Below are 20,232 nucleotides of genomic sequence, written 5' to 3'. Positions count from 1 at the left end.
GTATATATTAAATATGGAATAATATAAATATTCTTCCTTCACTTCTTTTATAGCACATTCAAAACTAGACTGAGGAATATATTCTTTACTATGTATATATTATATATATGTATACATACACACATATATATATACATACAACTTCCCATGTGGTTAGATATAATGATAAATCAGAGTAAATATATTAAAGTACAACTACTGATATAGAAATTTTTGTCTTAACGATTTTTAGCAAAAATTGAATTAGTGACCAAGAATGAATTTGAAACTAATTTTCTGCCACTGCAATGTAAGTGAATAAAATATGGGCATCTATAGTTTTCATCCAATCCTTGTATATATGACATAGTAAAAATTCTTTTGATTAATTTGATATCTCTCTCATCTTTATTTTCCATTCTCATAATCCAATCCATCATTTGTTAGATCAACTTTTTCAAGAACCAGATACCAATAAGGAATGAGTGTGTGTAATGGGTTGAACTGTGTCCTCCAAAAATTCATAAGTTGAAGTCCTAACCCCCAGTACTGCAGAATGTTATTTAGACTCAGGGTCTTTATAAAGGTAATCAAATTAAAATGGGGACATTAAGGTGTGCTCTCATCCAATATGACTGGTGTCCTTACAAAAAGCGGAAATTTGAAGACAGACGTGCATGCAGGTAGAATGCCATGTGAGCACAAAGATGGTCACCTATAAGCCCAGGAGAGGCCTAGAACAGATCTTTTTCTCACAGCCTTCAGAAAGAAGCAAACTTGCCAGCACCTTCATTTTCGACTGGCCTCCAGAACTGTGAGACAATAAATTTCTTTTGTTTAAGCCACCCCACTTATAGTACTTTCTTTCAGTCTCTCACAGATTAATGCAGAATGCAAGAGATTTATCAACGGAAAGGCCCAAGAAGGATAAAGACAGGAGGGAAAGGGAAGGTGAAGAGAGCCTACAGACGGTGATACATGTCTGATATCTATAAAAAATAGAAAGGAAGGATGACTGGGTAGAAAGAGTTGTAGCTTGCAGTGCAGTTCTGAAAGAGTCTTGATAGAATGCCTGCAAACAAAAGCTGCCCATTAGAAGAGTCTTCTTTCAGTCACAATGGCCAGACTCTGCTGGCCACTCAGTCACTGGCTGAAAACAGGACTTGGAATTATGGCCCTGGCATGAATGCTATGGCAGCTGCATGCTGTCAGCCAACTATGCTTCCTGCAGCAGGTTCTCTCGAAAGGATGTCTGATTAGTATACCTCCATGGCTGCCACAGTCACAAGGTATTATTGATTATATACTTCCTGAGAATCACTGAAATTCATTTATATTGCTCCACCATACCACTGCTATCTTATCGTCTCTTCCCTGACTATTAAAATAGCTTCCTAACTGACTATCACTATCTTCTCTGGTCACTTCCCCTTCACCATCTAAAATTCTTCAATGGTTTCCTATTACTCAGCATTAAGTAATGAGTGTAATATCTGGTCTATAAAGATGAGCACCAGATGGCTCATACTTTTGCCTTTAGGTTCAATGTGTTCTTCACTCCACATTCCACTTCACTTTCTGAATATACTCTTCCCTCAAACTCTTATCAGGGCCATGCTTTCTCTGTCACTGGCCTCACATCCTTTTCCTACCCACCTCAGTGTTGTGTGGATGCCTATTTATCTTTCAGCTCTCAGATTAGGTACCCCTTCCTTAGGTACCTTCCTTAGGGAAGCCTTCTGATTTACCTAGCCAGGTCACAAACCTCTATTATTGGCTTACATAGCACTCATGTACATCTCCTTTAAAGTATTTATCAAAGGTGCACTTGTATACTTATTTACTTAACTATTTTTCTTCCCTGTTAGACCTTTAATTTCATGAGAGAAGGAGCTATATATTACTAGCTGTTCTTGCTTACCACTACACCTATGGCAGACAAGTTCTATCATAAAGTAGATGCCTAATAAATATCTGCTAAATAATTAACTGAAATATTTAGAAAATATATCTTGCATTTTCGCTGTATGACAAAGACATCTAAAATTTTATATGCAAATCATTACCTCCAGGACAAAAGAAGCCTGAAAGAATATGATTTCCAGAAACACACCACAGCAAACTCTAAGGGGACCTAGCTAATTTTTCAACCATTTAATATGGATCTGTGGAGGTGAGTAATAAGTTTCTGGTTCAGGACAAAAAAAGTACTAGAATATTTAAACATATTAAACATGTACTCACTTCAGGACCTCTGAGATTTCATTTAGGATGGTTTAGGTACAGCTCAGGTGTTTGTCATACTCTATTCAAATTAGAACCACTAATATTTAGCTTGCATCCTGTGCGGAGGAGTTTCATTTTTATCTTTTGGCTATGTAAATTTACCATATTGTAACACATAGTTATCCTTTATATACACTATGAATAATTGAAGTTTACCCTTTCAAAAAGCTAAACTGGCTTTTTGTTTTTCTTGTTTTAAATTCTCCATATTCTACATGGAACTTTATCCAATGCTAAAGAAATTCCTGCCTTCTTATACAGGAAAAAATGAGATTTTTAAAAAAATCTCTTTTTAATCTCTCAGGATCATTGTAATTAGTCCACTTTGATGTAAAGCAATGGTGCTCTCAGGATCTATTGAAATGTATGTGACCCCACGTTGAAGTTCTCAGACTACTGTGGTTTTGAATCCTTTAGCTTCTTCTCATAATTTTTCTTGGGCTCTATTGACCTGACAGTTATCAATTGCTATCACTGTCACAACAAGTGCATCATTAAACAGAGGATTCCTCCAACAAGGTATCCTGCCACAGCTCATCTCCAGTAAAATGTTCACTGCTAACAACCAAAGGTCAAAAAAGAAAACATCAAAAGCATGTTCACCTACGTTTAGCCTACTACAATGTTGTTTTCTCTGATAGACACCTTTTCTCACCAAACTCCTTGTAATTCAGCACGTATAATCAGTTCTTATGCTTAGATGTGTTTCCTGTTTGAAAGCAGGCTGGTAGATATCCCAAGGTAATGTAAATCCTAAAAAAATGTCATATACTTTGGCTTTGAAGTATCCTACATGAAAGAGTATAATAGTTTCCTTGTCATCTCTCCTCTTTGTCTTTACGTGGATTTCCTAGTCTTCTCTTTTAGGCCCTAAAGTTTGGGATGTGAGTCTTGATAATTCCTCTGACCTCCATTTCTAAAACTTCAGCATGGATTTATTTTCTAATCAACCTTAAAGTCCTATGTACAAACAAACACTCCAAAGATTCATCCCACCTGGCCTCTCACTGGCTCTATGACCAACCCCTCCAGATTTCTCCTATAATCACCTTTCATTTCCCTTACTCCCACTCCATCTCCAGCCTTGTCAGATCTACCTTCTTGCTGATTATGGTTTCAGAAGCCAGATGCCACATAGGTGTATAAATAGATACACTATAAAATATATTTATATATATATACACACACACACACAAAAGTATATATATATAAAATATAGATTTAAAATATACATATATTGAGGTACTATATACTATATGTCTTTCAAATGTATAAAAATATATGTAAATATATTTAAAGCCTCTATTTTATAAATATAAAGTATAAATATAAAAATAGTAATAAAATAGCAATGTTTTATGATATGACAGAGGTATTAAAAAACATATCATAGTAAAATCTTCCCCAAATATATTACAATTCTAGATGCAAAAAAATTCCAGTAAGAATAGCTAATATTTACTGTGTGTGCACATATGAGAGGCATTGATCTAAACAGCTAATAAGCATTACCTGACACAATCCTTATAACAATTTTATAGGGTAAGTACCCTCATTTTATACACAAAAAAAGCACAGTTTGGAAAAACTTAAATTTGGAACAGCAAATCGTAGAGCTAAGAGTCATACGCAAATAATTTGAGTGCTGAGCCTGAGTTTTAAATAATTAAGTCAAAGTGTATTCCTAATGAATCAAAGTAATTTCAACCAAAGTCACAAAATTAGTTGACAAAACAGTCATGTGATCTTCAACTTAATGATTTTACATTATACCAGACTGGATAATATTGTTAGTTGAACTATATTTGCTAGTTCATCCTTTTGCAGTTATAAAAAAAATAACTTGGCAGCTACTTGCATTAACAAGCACAATTATTTTGTTCTGATTAGTTCATCTCTTAGTTTTGATCACTGTAACAGAATCTGCTTTTTGTGTGAGACAACCTGCTTCTTCTGGCTTAACAGAAACACAATTTTGTTTAGAGAGCAATTGTGCCCAGCCCTAAGGAGGACACAATGATCATAATAATTGGGGTAAACCAATCATGAAAACATAATTTTCCTTTTGCCAGTCATTGTCTAGCGGTGAGCAGAAGCAGCAGTTCAGACAAATGAGATAGAAGGGGATGTCTCTGGTAGTGAGGTTTCTGGGAAAAGATTTTTCTCCCTGATTAAAAAAAAACAGAAAAGAAGGCCTCCTTTCAAATCCCTTTCCCTCCTTCCTGCTTGAGATACTACTGTGTGAGAACTTAATGTTTAAAGCTAAGGTAGCCACCCTATAGAGAGAGAAGAATGGAAACATCCAGAATTCTTGATAATCTTCCAAAGCCACTGAATCAAACTTGGGTCTACTCATATTCATGATAAGTAAACAACAATAAAATATATCCTCATGTTAAAGTCATTTTTATTTGGTTATTCTATTGCTTATAGCTAAAAACCTCCTAACTCATAAAGATACTCAGCAACTCAACTTCTCTGCATCATACTGCCATTTTACATCACCTGCACGTATATTTCCTTCTAACCCTCTTCTTTTTAAGAATCCTTTTGTCAGGTTCTATTAGCAATTCCTCCACTCTGAATAAACTGATTAAACTTTTCCTCAGCAGTTTTCAATCTATTAATAAAATCACATTGCCACAAAAAAAGCCCACTAACTTTTCATACCTTCACTTTACACTTGTGTTTTTCAGTTTGGCACAGTTGTCCCAGCTCCATTTAGATCATTGTATCCTTTCTATCATATTCTTTCCTCAGAGATTTGACAGCCCAAATTAAACAACAAAACTGTTTTCAAACTGGGATCCTCAGAGTCCTAGGTTTCCGAAGAGGTGTGCCCAATCAGCACGGTTTTGCTTTCACCTAGTTTACATGTTGCGGTACCACCGCTAAAAATGATAGAAATCTACATTACAACAATGCACAAGACATGCTGTCATAGAATCTGTCATGTCCATTGCCCCTAGTCCACCTTAAGAAAAATTGTTCCACCTATAAACTCCTTTGAATGGCAGCAATGGTTACTCATGTGTTCTACCATGCAAAATCACCTACTTTCACCCACAACTAATATGATCCTGGGACGAGCACCTTTTCTAAATCATGATTGTCAATCTCAAGGATAGACTGTGACCTATGATGTGACTTAGCCTACAAAGATAAAATAAGCCAATCAGAATACCTGCTTTCGATATTTAGCTATTTAACAATTGGCAGGGCATAAGGATCATCTAATGAGAATAGACACTGGCTGCAACAAGGGACCTAGGTACACAGGTGAAGTGTATTGGTACATGCCATGTGAATATCATTACTGAAAATTCACAACTCAAATTTTATTGATTGTTTTGTTTTCAGAATAACTTTACAATAACCAATCAGAAGCATCTCAATTCAGTTTCCCCTTTTTGTCACAAATCCGACCTCTATCAATTATAGGGAAATGTGTCTCCTGGCTGCACTCTATTACAATTTATCCTGAGGACTACAGGTATCTTAGATATACTCTAATAAATAATTTGTATATTATCTTGGGTAAATAGATGTGAATAATATATCCACATAAAATAACCCCAATTGACTTTTCTGTACAACTTCAGATCATGAGCTGCCAGTATGGAAAGAATTTGAAAGGAGTTAAAATGACTAGATTTTACAAGACTGATGTTAACACCTCTCTCTCACAGATATCCCATATTTCTAATCTTCATTTCCATGTTTTACTTTCGGTTTTCCATACATTCTTTCTTATTGCCATTTGTTATTTATTCAGGAAACACTTGGAACATTTACTATTTTCTAAATAAGCATAAGGAGCAAACAGCATAGAAAAGAAGACAGACAACTGAACCAACTATTATGTTTCACTGGAAATAATGTCATGATACAGGTATCCACAAGGTGGTCTGCAATCACAGAGGTTTCCCAGTAGAGCTGATGGTTCACTTTCATCTTCAAAGACAACTAGGAGTTAGACAAAAGGAGGAGGAAAGAATCCACTGCTTGAAAAATGTACTTCCATAAAAATATAGCACACTTGAGGCTACAGCACAAGATAAAATAAAACTGATAAAAAAGAGTCAGATTGAGGAGGACCTTAAATGTAATCTAGGGAGTATGAACCTTATCCCAACAGATACCATAGAAATGTACTGTCCAGTAGAACTTTATGTAATGATGAAAATACTCTGCATAATTCTGTCCAGTACAGTTGCTACTAATGACATGTGATTTTTGAAGTCCTTGAAATGTGCCTAGTTTATCTAATGGACTGGAATTTTTTTTATATTATTCTGATTAAGTTTTTAAATAGTCACATGTAGGTAGTGGCAACCATATTGAATGGTATAGCCATAAAAGATTATAAGCACAAACACAGCATGATCAGATTTGCATCTCAGAAGGAAAACTATATGCTCAGCATGGAAGGTAAATTGAGAGAGAGACATACTTGGAGTAAAGAAAACTTAGTAAAGGTATCACCATAACCTAGTGATGTGAGCCTAAACTAATGTAAGGTCAGTGCAGCTCACAAAGTGGTAATGTAGAAAAGAAATACTTAGAAATTGAAACTGGATGATTGGATATGAATGGTAAACAAAAGAGAGATTTGGGAAAGTTCAGGTTTCTAGTCTGAGAAACTGTATAGATGATGATGTCATCCACCTTGTGAAGCAAGATATGCTCAGGGGTAAAAATAATGGTTTCAAGCTTGACCTTTATGAGTCTGAATCATGTATCCAGTAAGAAGCTGGCTGGGTATACACGTCTGTAACTCAGAAGGCATCGAACAGCTTAGAGGTAGCTTAGAGGTAGTTATGAAAATGAATTTGGAATATGTCACCCAGAGAACATGGACAAAGCAGAAAGGGTTAAGAAAAAGACCCAGCTATTTAGGAAGTAAAAATCACTCTATTCCACAAACATTCAATGAATGCCTCTACATTCCAGGAACTGGAAGGGGCCTGAAGGGACCAAGGATGTATAAGACACAGGCCCTGCTCTTGAGACATTAGTTGTAAAAGAGTCTTAACGGTGGGAAGAAAAGTTCATAAAGAAAGAAAATCATGAAGAAGCTGGGGACTAAATATTTAAAGATGTAAGAAGAAAATCAGAAGAGATGTCACAGAAGCCAAAGTAAAGACCAGTGTATTGATTGCCATGAAATTGAGACGATGTGGTTATTAATTATCCTCCACAAGGACAATTTTAGAGTGGTAGAATTAGAAGCCAGACTGCAGTGAAAGGTGTGGGAATGGGGACATTTCAACAGAGGATCTCACTTTCTGTCCTACTGCATGAGGTTTATTTAAAATTCCCTCTTCATGTCTTCTCAAATACCTTCCTTTCCTATACCTCCAATATTTCCTTCTCTACTGGCTTTTTCCCCACTACTAGCATTTAAACAAAATTGGATACTCCATTCTTAAATGGGCACTTTTCTGTATCTCTCATGCAATACTTCTCCCTGACTGAACAAATTATATCCATGGAGTAAAGGCCACCTTTCAGGTAGATTCAGTTACACGGCAAATTTGTAGGTAATTCATATCAATTAGAGATAGAGTTCAGTTTTCTATAAAAATATAATCATTTTGGCTATCATATTAAGTGACTTTTCAAACAGCCCTGGCTATGAGAGTGAGATTCAGGAGCAACCCCTCTACCAGTTAGCTTAATCTCTTGCTACCATATTCCTCAAAGTTCAATTTATTAGCACAAAAAGCAATGGTACTCCTCCACTGGATAAGCCCCTTGAGCACAAACGTCCTCTTTATTACATTTAAAGTCCCAAAATTCAGAATGGTTTGAGACACCTAACAGTCACTTAAATTTATCATGAACTGATTTGTGTGGATTTAAAGGTGGCTGATAAGATAACTTGTCTTTTTCTTTACATAGGGCACATTCAGCATCACCTATAAAACTCTGCAACCAGCTTGTCACACATGTAAATAGTAACATGCTGAGACAAAGATCTCCACAGCTCTCAAGATCACTAGGCAGGGTATAAGGTGGATAATATCAGGACACATAGTTTCATACATTTACCCCATATAGACATCAATTTCTATGTGTGACATGACATGAAAAAGGTTGGGAAGCATTGTCCTGACCTCCAACAACACCGCCAACAAATAAGAACCTCTTTACTTTTACCTCCCAGAACTGCACACATGGCAAACGTTGCTTAAATAGAAAAATCCTATTATCACTTCACACAGATCCCTGACATATTTGATTGTCATACCACTGTTACAACATCCTCTTGACATTTTGGCACTTGAACACATAACCAATTTAATATTTTATAATATTTTAAGTGCATGAGTAAACATTTTGAGAAAGTAAGTTTCATCTCTGCAAAGAATATCAGTTCCTCGAGCATCTGTCCTTATTAAATACATTTCCAAGCTTCTGGGTCTGACTCTATAGAAAACATTCAATATATACTGTCTGGCTAATCAAATGATGGCAAATAAGGACAATTTACACTTGTTGGGAAAATTCTACTTTCTAAGGTTATACAAAACAACTAGTATGGAAGTTCCACAAAGGTAGAAACTTTTCCATCCTGTACACTGCTAATCCTCATCCCAGGGCCTACTAACTGGCACATAATACGTAGCCAATAATATTTACTGAATTAATGTCAGTAACTAAATACATAAATGGTCAAATAGTATTCCCTGTTTTTGCTTAAATTGAGTAATTTCTATGTCTTAGGATCTTATAAGTAGGGTGGAAACCAAATGTTTTCTGAAAAAAAAAAAAAAAAAAAAAAAGAATAGAAATTCCTTAACTCATATTCTTAAGTAACTAGACAGGAGAGATCGTTATCAATCTCATATTCATAATTCAATAGTGATTTGCTACAGGAGGAGCTAAGGTAGAAATATTATAAATACGACCAGATTAACAGAGGTCGCTTTAAAATATCACCATTCCCTATGTCTAGTAAATCAAGAAAAATCTTTGGATGAGGTGAGGAATGAAGGGGGTTGAGGTAGTGTATGAAATTATTTCAGTGTGGCACCAACATGATGATCAATAAATGTTAAAGGTGATTCACTTTTTAAAACAGTGAAATTTGGAAGCATAACATTTAACAAATTCATATTTTAAACAGAAAGGCACTGGGCAGATAATATCTACCTCATTTTTCACCATAAATAAGCTAGCCATCTTTATATGCAATATCACTTTAATTACATGCAGTAATCACAGGAAGCAGCATGGTTCTTGAACATGTTAAGTTTCAGCACAGCTGGTTTCGGCAATTCCTATATGTGTGCCCTTGGACAAATTAGTTAACCTTATTAAGCCTCAATTTTCTCAACAAGAATAATATCACCTACTTTGCAGGTTTTTGCAAGAATTGGAAAATGTACACAAAGTATGTGGCATTATATCTGACACACAAATTAGCAATTAATACTATTAGCTATTAGAATGGTAAATAAAATCTCAAAAATAATCTTTCAGTTACAAAGTAAGAGTCTTTGAAAGAATCCTAATTTTGTGTCTTAGCTTATGGGCTTGGGTAACCATTCAAATTAAATATCGTGTATTTCCGATGGGCATGGTGCCTCACACCTATAATCCTAGCACGCTGGGAGGTTGAGGCAGAAGAATCACTTGAGCTCATGAGTTTGAGACCAGCCTGAGCAAGAAAGAGACCCCTGTCTCTACTAAAAATAGAAAAAATTAGCCAGGCATGGCGGTAGGCACCTGTAATCCCAGCTACTCAGGAGGCTGAGGTAGGAGTATTGCTTGAGCCCAGGAGTTTGAGGTTGCTGTGAGCTAGGCTGACTCCATGGTACTCTGGCCCAAGCAACAGAGTAAGACTCTGTCTCAAAAATAAATAATAAATAAATAAATATTGTGTATTTCCTATACACTAAATATTAATAGGAACTGTGTGTATTATAAATGCCTTTTGATAGCATCCTGTATATTGCTGATTATCTATGTGATTATTTGATTAATGCCCCTCTACTCCTCCAGTCTGTAAGCACCACAGAGGCAGAAATGTTTATTTTGCTCACAAGTGTATCCCCAGTACCCAGTATTGGGTAGCTGAATAAATACCGACAGCCTGAATGAAGGCTATTATGCTAAATTTCATGCTCATCTCCACCATATCAATTAGCTTTTAATCCTCATTTCATAGGAGGTGTTCTGAAATTGGAAAGGTTAAGTGATTTGCTAAAGAGCACAGAGGCAAAACAGTGGAAGAGTTAGAATCTAAGCCTTGGTCTCCTCCTTGTAATATAACACACTCAATAAAAAATGAAAAAGCACCAATGAGATGACATGAAAATAGAAATAATTCCCCGATTTAAGGCAAGAACCATTATTCATAGTTATACCAGAAATTACTTTTATATAATCAACATATTTAAGATTAATAACAATCCTCCAGAGTGATTTCTTTTTTCTGGCCTTATACTGCACAGGGAATGTCCTACAGACAGGAAGAAAATCTAGTATTAATTGAGATCTTCGTATTTCTTTATTCTATCAGTAAATAGCAATTACTCTTAAATTTCCAAATCCTCACCATCTACCTATTCATCAATATAGAGAATTAACTAAAAATGCTCATTCATTAAGCAATTACTTGTTTAGTGCCCATGTGATGTTCAGCACTGGAGATACAGTAGAAAGTAAGACATACAAGTGTCTTCTCATAGATATTATGTGTTCATGTTAGGAAGCCTACTCTGTTCCCACTGTATTTCTTGCATATATTTTTCACTTTCTACAGAGAGAATCTGACTGTTCTTTGGAATATTTCCAGACTCAAAGTGGAAGTTATTTCTAGACACATATTCATTACAACTGAATTAGATTAAAACAAAACAACTTGGAAGTCTCATGGAGTTCGATCTAATAAAAATTTACAAGTAAAATATTCTCAGTGTCACCTCAACTCAGTTAAGAAAATAATAATTTTGGCCCATTCTTCCCCCTTGGCACAAATAACTAATGTTGGTGTGCTGTCACACATATTTTAGAAGTGAAAGCCAAATTGAGCATTCACCAAAATGATGAAAAACAAAATCTGGAAGCAAAAAATATGAGTTCTGAACATTGCCCAAACATTGTTAGCATCAATCAAGCTTTGGACATTTGGTAGTCAACTAAATTTAGGACTTGGACTGCATGTATGTATTATATGCTGGTTGAAAAATGCAGTTTATATTAGCCATAGTTCAGAACTTAGCTGTTATCATACAACATGTTACTGAATCATCCAATGGAATCTGATTGAAAAGACTGTATCCTTCCCAAGTTTTACAGCAATGAAGATAGAAAACTAATGGCAATAAACATATGTATAAAGATTATAAAAAAGGTGAAAGCAAAAGGAAAAACGAGTAAGGGACATCCCCCCAAATTGTCATCATATCCATAATCTATGAGAGAAATAATACTTAAGGTACTCTGGATCTTCACAGGAATTATATGCATATGGAATTGAATAACAATTATATAGTGAGAAAAATAATTTATTTATTAATTGTCTTTTAATCTTTCTTTATATCAAGGAGAAAGTCTCAATTTGGTACTATTATGCCTTTAACACCTCCCAAACATTTTCTAACTTCCCTACTAACAGAAAGTAGGCCTGGATTTGCTGGCCTTTGTGAACCCATAGTATCTAATTCAAATATTGTTTATACCAGTAGTTCTCAAATGTTTTGGGTTCCTTTACATTCTTAAAGCCCCAAGTAACTTTTATTTATGTGGATTATATATATATATATATATATATATCTCAATATTTAACATATTAATGAAACCTGAGAAAACTTATAAATACTTATCAACTGATATAAAATAATACAGGTTAATTTAAATTTTTACGAAAAATAAATATACTGCCAAAAAAGAAAAAAATGATAAAAAAAATGACATTGATTTAGGTTTCTTTTCAAATCCCTTTAATAGCTCGCTTAAGCTGACAGAAGTAGATAGAAAATAGGAAGAGACAAAAAATTGAAAACAGATTTTCATATTTGTTTCTACATTCAATCATTTGCAATGTGTTGTTTGGTTGAAAGGTACGAAGAAAATCTAGCTTCATATAGATATGAACATTAAAAAGGAGCATTTTAATAGCCTTTTCAAATACTAGTAGTTATTCTTTTTTAATACTACACCAAATCTTGACAAGAGGTAGTTTTTTAAAGGTTAGTTGCAATGTGCAATCCAAAACGATATCAATGAACTTTTTGTACCCTATAAACTTGTAAAAGAATGTATTCTTTTGAAAATAGTTTTGATACTGTAGATCCACTGAAGAGGTCTAAGAGGAATTCTTACCCGCAGTGTTCCCTGGACCATTATTATGTCAAGAACCACTGGTTTATCATTACTTTTTTAATTAGTCATTTAAGTCAAGTGATGTTGGTTTTCCATTCATGATAATAATGACTTGTTTAGAAGGAAACTTTTAATTTAAATGATCAATTTAAAGAAATAAATTATAATAGAGAGGATAATTATACGAAAAAATGTGAAGTAGTTTGGAAAACCATAAACCAATACAATCTTGCAAACCTACCCTCTATTCTTACTTTATAATGGAGCAAACTGCTAGATAGCTTTCCCTCAGCTCTTCTCTTGGCTTTCTTCTAATAGTGAGGTCTTGGCTCTATATGTCAACTCTTCAAAGAGGTAGTCCTCAACTAATTAGGTACAACCTAATTACTTAGGTGGCAGATTAAAGGCCTATACTAAAAAACACTGACGGTAAGGAAGAATTTGTCTTCTCCTAAATTTTATAAAAATAAAATATCCATAATAAGGCCCTTCTGTACTACTCCACTCAAATAAATATTGATTTTTCTATTCAGTGGCAGTACTGTGCAAAGAACTCTATGACTTACAAACCTACTAAAAATAAGTATCCTGCCCTTAAAAAGTTTGCACACTGATAGGCAAAAATTTGACACGTTAGGTACACAAAAATATACAAAATAGAAAGGGCGAACTTTACAAGATAGTGTGGTGGAAATTCAAGGCAATAAAAGATTACTACCACTTCTGACACAGGGTGCCCTTTGAGGCTAGGGCAGGCCTCAGGCACGATGAAGAAACATGGAGGCGGGGTGCTAATTTATAAATCAAGGAAGCAATTACTTGGAGAGTCCCCCAAAGGTAACAGGCCATGGAGACAAAGCTGCATTCTCACTCTCAGGCAGGAGCCCTTGATGCTGGGGGAGGGGAGGGAGCGACGCAGGGTCACACAATCAGCCTTGCTGGAGGAGCGGACCGGCCAGCCCATCTCAGGCCCACAGGGGAGCCCGACCGAGGCTTCGCCTCACCTGACCGTCCTGACCACGAAGTACACCAGCACCGCGCCGCTCACTACCATCAACACAGTCAGGGCCCGCTGGGTCATGGGCTTGTCGCCAAGGTTGGGGCTCACAGCGAGGCCGCCACCCAGTAAGCCCTCCACGGCCTTCCCTCCTTGATCCTCTGCCGCAAGTCCCGCCCCGGGGCTGCTGCCATTGCCGGCCTCCGAGCCCCGTGGCCCAGCAGCTTCAGCCGAAGCACGGCCCGGCTGTTGGGCCGCGGTGGGGCCCGGCGATACGGGCAGAAGTGTCCGCGACCCAGGGTCTGGAGGCCCCGGGCCCGGCGCGGCACTGGCCGCCTGGAGCAGTACCACGAGAGGTGCGTTCAGCCCTGGCAGCAGCAGCAGCAGCAGGAGGACCCGGGCCAGGAAGTGGATGAGGCAGCAGCAGCAGCAGTGAGGGGCCGTCATCGTCCCCGGACCTATCTCTCACCACGCGGGAGCCGCCGGGCCCGCCGCCCTGGCTCCAGAAGGGACCATGGGCGCGGTGAAGAACGAAGGCGAAGTCACCCCACACCCAGGCTGAGGCCCAGCCGTGGCAGGTGGCAGAGACAACAGCGGCGGCAGCTGCCGGGAGAACCGGAAGTTCGTACATCTCAGCAGCCTCTGCTGCTACGGACGCTTTCGGTTGCCAACATGTAGGGGCGGGGCGCGCTCAGTGGCGTCAGCAGCCCAGGGCTTATGCGCATGCGTGCTGGAGGAATGCGTGAGGACGTGAGCTCTGTGGAGGCTGGTGAGGAGTTGTCTATGAAGGGTAACAGGTAAGAAAGCGCCTAGACCAAAAAGTAAAGTGTGCGGCAACTCATTCCATGCTGGAACATGAGAGATAGTAGAAAGTTCACAATTTGAATTCCTTGTTGCAAAAATGCAAAAACACATCTAATCAGTAAGCAAGACAGGCTTAGTATCCCCCAACTTTTTTCCTGATTCCAAGCCCTTGACCTCCCTTTTCTTACAGCATGTACTTCAGAAAATCTGTAATTGCAAATTATTTCTCTGCCCCTTTGGGAGGTGAACCTTATAAAAAGTTTTTTTTGTTTGTTTTTTGTTTTTTACAGTTTTATAACTCAGAACTGCCTTTCTCAAGGATTAGGGAACCTTCCCTTTGAAATGCAATTAGCAAGGACTATCTCCCATTTTCTGTGGAAGGAGAGGAGCCTAACCTCAGTAGGCTTCTTCAAGTTGTAAAAAAACCTGTCATGAAGATAAAGTTTACTTTTCCTTTGAGTAAAATCAATTTAGCAAACACATGGCCTATGACTCCCCCCACCCCAGCTCTTAAAAACTCTCCAGCACTTTGCTGCTTTTAGAGGTGTGCTCAGACAGAGTTCATACCCTTCTCCCCTATTGCGATACTCTTGAATAAAGTTTTCCTTGATGTTTAACTTGGACTTCAGTAACAGGGAACGTCAGTTTAAGTAGATATTAACAAACAAGAAAACATCTGACCAGAAGCCAAAGTTAGCATATGTCATCTTATTCAAAACTTATTCATTCAACAGACCATTTAGAGTTCCTACTCTTTGCTTAGCACTGCTGAATTTTGAGTATTGGATAATGAACAAATGAGACTTGATTCCTGCCCTCATAGAACTTAGGTTCAACAACAATAATCACACCAAGTTTGAATTCTGAAGTGTGTGTTGTAAATGAAATGTACAAAATCTACACTGCAAATTTTGTTAATTGCTACTTTTGGTAGGGTGAACAGGATAGTGTCTTTTAGCTGCTTTCAGGGATAAATAGGTGATGCAGTTGCTTCTGCCTGGTAGAATTGCAGGGATTAGGGCCCTTAATGTTGAGCACCAGTGTGATGAAGCCCATTCTTCACACATATTATTGTCAACTTCCACCAGGCATTTATCAGGAATAAAGTGACTCTTTTGATTTCCCATCTTCCTTACTCAGAACCTTATTCCACACCATTCATGGAAGAGAATTAGTATTTAATGCCACTCTCCCCCACCTCTCAAGAAAGACCAACATTCAATTTGTGAAAGAAAGAAAGAAAAGAAAAATGTGCATTATTATTTCCTTTCTTCTAAAATGTGATTTTTTCGTTGTGATCTTTACCTTGCTTGATGACATTATTACTGTCAGCTACTCAGGCATAAAACCTTGGAGTCATTTGTTACCTTCAAGTTCCCATCTGCAGCAATCCTTACCAGAAACTGGGACATGCAAAGAGTTAAATGAATCTGAAATCTCACAGTCAAACTAATGTTTCCAAATGATTAGAGAAAGCCATGTTCTAATGTTTCTCCAAATTTGACTTCCAATCGCCTTCAACAGAATCAGAAAGAGAATTTGTTAAAATTGCAGATTCTAGTGCACTATTCCAGAGGTTTAGAAATAGAATTTTGGAGAATGGACACATGGATTACATATATATATATATATATATATATATAAAATATATATAAAAATATATATATATATATATAAAATAAGTTCTCAAGGTGATTTTCATTGACACTAAAATTAAAGTATCTCTTTCCTTTCCTTCACTTCCTACATCCTGATGTTCTCATATCCTGTCCACTTCCCTAACATCTTTCCATTAATCCACTTCTTTCTGCTTTCTGCTTGTAATGTTAATAGCTAATCATTTTTATATTGATGGGGCTATATACTAGCTTTTTTGGCTCCCAGCCTCGTCTACCTTCAATTAAACCCTGTATGTTACTGCCAGGGTCAACTTTTCAGGATGAGATCTCTCTTGAAATACGAACAAACAAAAAACAAATAGATTTTTCCGAGATACTTAGTTCCCATCAACAGTAATTTTAAATAGGCAAAGCACCTGGAAGTTATTGTGTTCTTTGTAGAATACCATAGTGTTTGTAAAACATCATGACATATTAATAATAATGTATTCGAATCTATCATAGGTATGAGGGACAGTTTTCCTAAGGTAAAATATTGTGTTTTGCTTATGACTATAATGGTAATTTTGAGCACAAACATCTAGTTAAAATACTAGCTCTCAAATATATTGGTTGTTTCTGAATTTTTCTGTTAATCTTAGTATACTAGTTCATTTACTTATCAGTTGGCTTCCAAACAAGTTGTACTGAGCACTAGAGATTTAAAATCATAAACGGGAGAAAATTTCTTAGGGTGCGAAATTTATATCAAATTACTTAAATGTATCTGCATACTAGGAAAAGACCAATATTACTTTAATTTATTAAAAAGGACATCAACAGAAACTTTTCAGAAGAAGATAGACTAATGGCCAACAAACATGAAAAAACGCTCAACATCTCTAATCATCAGAGAAATGCAAATCGAAACCACAATGAGATATCACTTAACTCCACTCAGAATGGCTTTTGTCAAAAAGTCCCAAAACAATAAATGTTGCTGTGGATCCGCAGAGATGGGAACTCTCATACACTGCTGGTGGGACTGCAAACTAGTGCAACCTCTGTGGAAAGCAATATGGAGATACCTCAAAGAGATACAAGTAGAAATACCATTTGATCCAGCAATTCCATTACTAGGCATCTACCCAGAGGGAAAAAAGACATTCCATAAAAAAGACAGCTGCACTCGAATGTTTATAGCACCACAAGTCAGAATTGCAAAGATGTGGAAACAACCTAAGTGCCCATCAATACATGAGTGGATTAATAAAATGTGGTATATTTATACCGTGGAATACTACTCAGCCATAAAAGACAATGGTGATCTAGCACTTCTTGTATTATCCTGGATAGAGCTGGAGCCCATTCTACTAAGTGAAGTATAACAAGAACAGAAAAACAAGCACCACATGTACTTACCATGAAATTGGTATTAACTGATCAACACTTATGTGCACATATAGTAGTAACATTTACCAGGTGTTGGGCAGTTGGGGTGGGGAGGAGGGGATGGGTATATTCACACCTTCTAAGGGATGGACACGCTTGAAGCTCTGACTGGGGTGGGCAAAGACAATATGTGTAACCTAAACATTTGTATCCCTGTAATATGCTGAAATAAAAAATTTAGAAAAAAAAAAGAAATACAACACTCAGTTGACACAGCAACCATATTTCATGGACATATACTTAAAAAAACACTGGCCAGATGAGTAAAATCTGAACTCTTCATTCTGTTATTGAATAATGAATGTCAATATTAGTTAAGTAACTAGTATTTACCAGATATTGTGCTGTCAAACATTAAGTCATTAGCTTGTTTAATCCTTAAAAGTACCCTGTAATTGTTCTTATTTTGCATGTGAAGAAAGTGACACACAGTGTAAGTAATTTGGCCAAAATCCAGGTGCTTAAAAACACTAGAGCTGGATTTGGAACTCTGGCTGTCTAGTAGCAGAAGTGGACTATTAACTGCTACATTATTATATTTTCCTAAGTAAGCATTTCCATTATTTGATTCTAGCTTATTATCTCAGTCAACTATTGCTAGAATAATGCTGCATAATGAATAATCATAAAAATCTCAGTGGCATACAGCAAATAAGAAAGCTTCCACGTCAGGTGACTGAAGTCCAAAAGGAAATAGACTTTAATAGTCCAGAAAAGAGAATATGAAGTGATCACAAAACCAAGAAGCCTAGAGAATGTATTAAAAGCCAGAACGTGAAGGCAGAATTGGAATATGAGAGAGACGACTAAAGGCAGCAGTTCAAGAATAAGAAAAGAGTGTTGTTGGAGTAGGCACAGCATATCCAAATAGGAATATAAACACATTTTAGGATTAAATATCTACAAAAGCAGATGACCATAACAATGGGCTATAGTTCTTAAGAGGAAACAAACAAGGTGAGTCCCATAGTTACCCTGGATCTCTGTGGGGGAACAATATCTCAGCTACAGTGTAGTGATCCTGAGTTTAATCATAATATGGCAATCTCTCTAATCTGATGAATGAGACATCAGAGTTTTGGACTTTTGAAAGTGTTGGAATCTGTGGGGCAGGGCATTAAAAAACGGGGTCTGTGGAGTTCAAGAAGTCCAGTTGGAGTTCCCCACAAGTCTTTGCCTGAGGACTGGGCTATACAACCATAGGCCAACTCCAGACCCATTTTAATAAAGCCCTGACAAGATCCTTAGAGGAAACAGTTTGGAGATTGAATCACATCAATTTAGGAAAGTTCAGAGAACAGATCAACAAAAATCATATGATTTCAAGAACAGAGATATAAAGTGGCCACAGAAAAATGAACAGGATGACCCATGAATTGAACAGTATTTCACAGTTTCCAAAAAGGATAGAGAGTATAATAAGGCAATAACATAGTTTTAAAAACTGGTGAATGAAAAACTTTTGACTTACAGTTTCAAGAAGGACGGATATCAGTAAGCAAGAGAAATACAAAGAAAGTCATATTTAGGCATATCAGAGTCATACTGAGTCACACATATCAGATTCCAAAATAGGAAAATCTTCAAATCAGCCTTGGTATGGAGGGGAAGATGTATTACATACAGAACAACAATAATACAAATGAAGACATACTTTTCACCAGAAACAATGGACACCAGAAGCCATTAAATACCAGTAAGGTATTTAAGGTGCTAAAAGAAAAAAAAAAAAGCTATTAATCTTTAATTTGATATCCAGGGAAATTATCCTCCAAAAATATGGTGAATAAAAATATTTTCAGACAAATGAGATCTGAGGAAATTATTTCAAGTAGACAGCACTACATGTAATACTAAAGGACATTTTTTTCAGGTTGAATGGAAATAAGACAAGAAGGAAACTTCAATTTACAAGAAGGAGAGAACACCAAATAGAAATGGAAAATCAATGTGTAAACACAAGAACCTCTGTTTTTTTTTTTAATTCTCTTCAAATCTCGCGAAAATAATGTTCTGCAAAATAATATTACAAGGCTGCATTTTAATTCATGTACAAATTAAAATATGGCAATAAAATAAAAGCAAAGACAAGAGAGGTACAGGAAATGGAGATATAAAATATAGCAATAGCATAAAGTACACAAGAGGTGCAGACTCTGTTAAATTAAGGAAGAATATTTTTAGACTTGCAGCAATCAGTAAAAAATAATGAAAAGAGGTATGTCTAAGAGAAGATATTATAAATAACTACAAACAGAAATATGTCTTTGTCAGACATTTCTTACAGTGAATCATGAAAACGGCATCTTTCTAATAGTAAAAGTGACATTATCAAAGTTTGGAAATTTACGGTGTAAAGAAGCAATAATTCCACCATGCTAAGAATTTCTGATATTCCAATATTATGTGTACCTATGTACATACATGTATATAATTTGCTTATATAGTTAGAACAATACAGTACATATAATTTCTATCCTATTTTTACATTTTATATCAGAAATATTGTCTAAAATCTCTTTGTAAACATGAATTTTAATGGTTTACCATATGTGTTTACTGCATTGGTCCATTACTGTTTTGCTGCAACACTATTATTAAATATACTCTTGGGGTATTACTTCATTTAAATATTTTCCAGCATCTCTGCCATTGAATTGTTTCTTAAGGGACTATGTGCCAGTCACCTCATTTTAGGGTATTATGTATGCAGAATCTGTCTTAAAGATTTTCTTTAAATGGTATGTCATCTGGCTGAAAAGCAAAAGTGGATAGAACTGA

General features: G+C 36.3%; 1 protein-coding gene and 1 long non-coding RNA gene across 3 annotated transcripts in view; one reads left to right on the top strand and one right to left on the bottom strand.

The window, feature by feature from the left end:
- The window catches only part of FAM174A (family with sequence similarity 174 member A), a 38,891-nt gene extending 24,638 nt beyond the window's left edge, over positions 1-14,253 (bottom strand). Inside the window, exon 1 of one of the 2 annotated variants that reach the window (XM_045565967.1) lies at positions 13,605-14,253. In XM_045565967.1, the coding sequence (XP_045421923.1) occupies positions 13,605-14,044 (440 nt within the window). In that variant the 5' untranslated portion in view covers positions 14,045-14,253. The remainder of the gene's footprint in view (positions 1-13,604) is intronic. The other variant, XM_045565966.1, reaches the window with a different exon arrangement.
- Positions 14,161-20,232, top strand: part of LOC123648261 — a 79,236-nt gene continuing 73,164 nt past the window's right edge. The window contains exon 1 of the long non-coding RNA XR_006738542.1: positions 14,161-14,394. This is a non-coding gene — a long non-coding RNA (uncharacterized LOC123648261). The remainder of the gene's footprint in view (positions 14,395-20,232) is intronic.

Source organism: Lemur catta, chromosome 12 (genome assembly GCF_020740605.2).
Source record: "Lemur catta isolate mLemCat1 chromosome 12, mLemCat1.pri, whole genome shotgun sequence".
Taxonomy (NCBI): domain Eukaryota; kingdom Metazoa; phylum Chordata; class Mammalia; order Primates; family Lemuridae; genus Lemur; species Lemur catta.
This window is presented reverse-complemented; position numbering and strand designations above follow the sequence as displayed.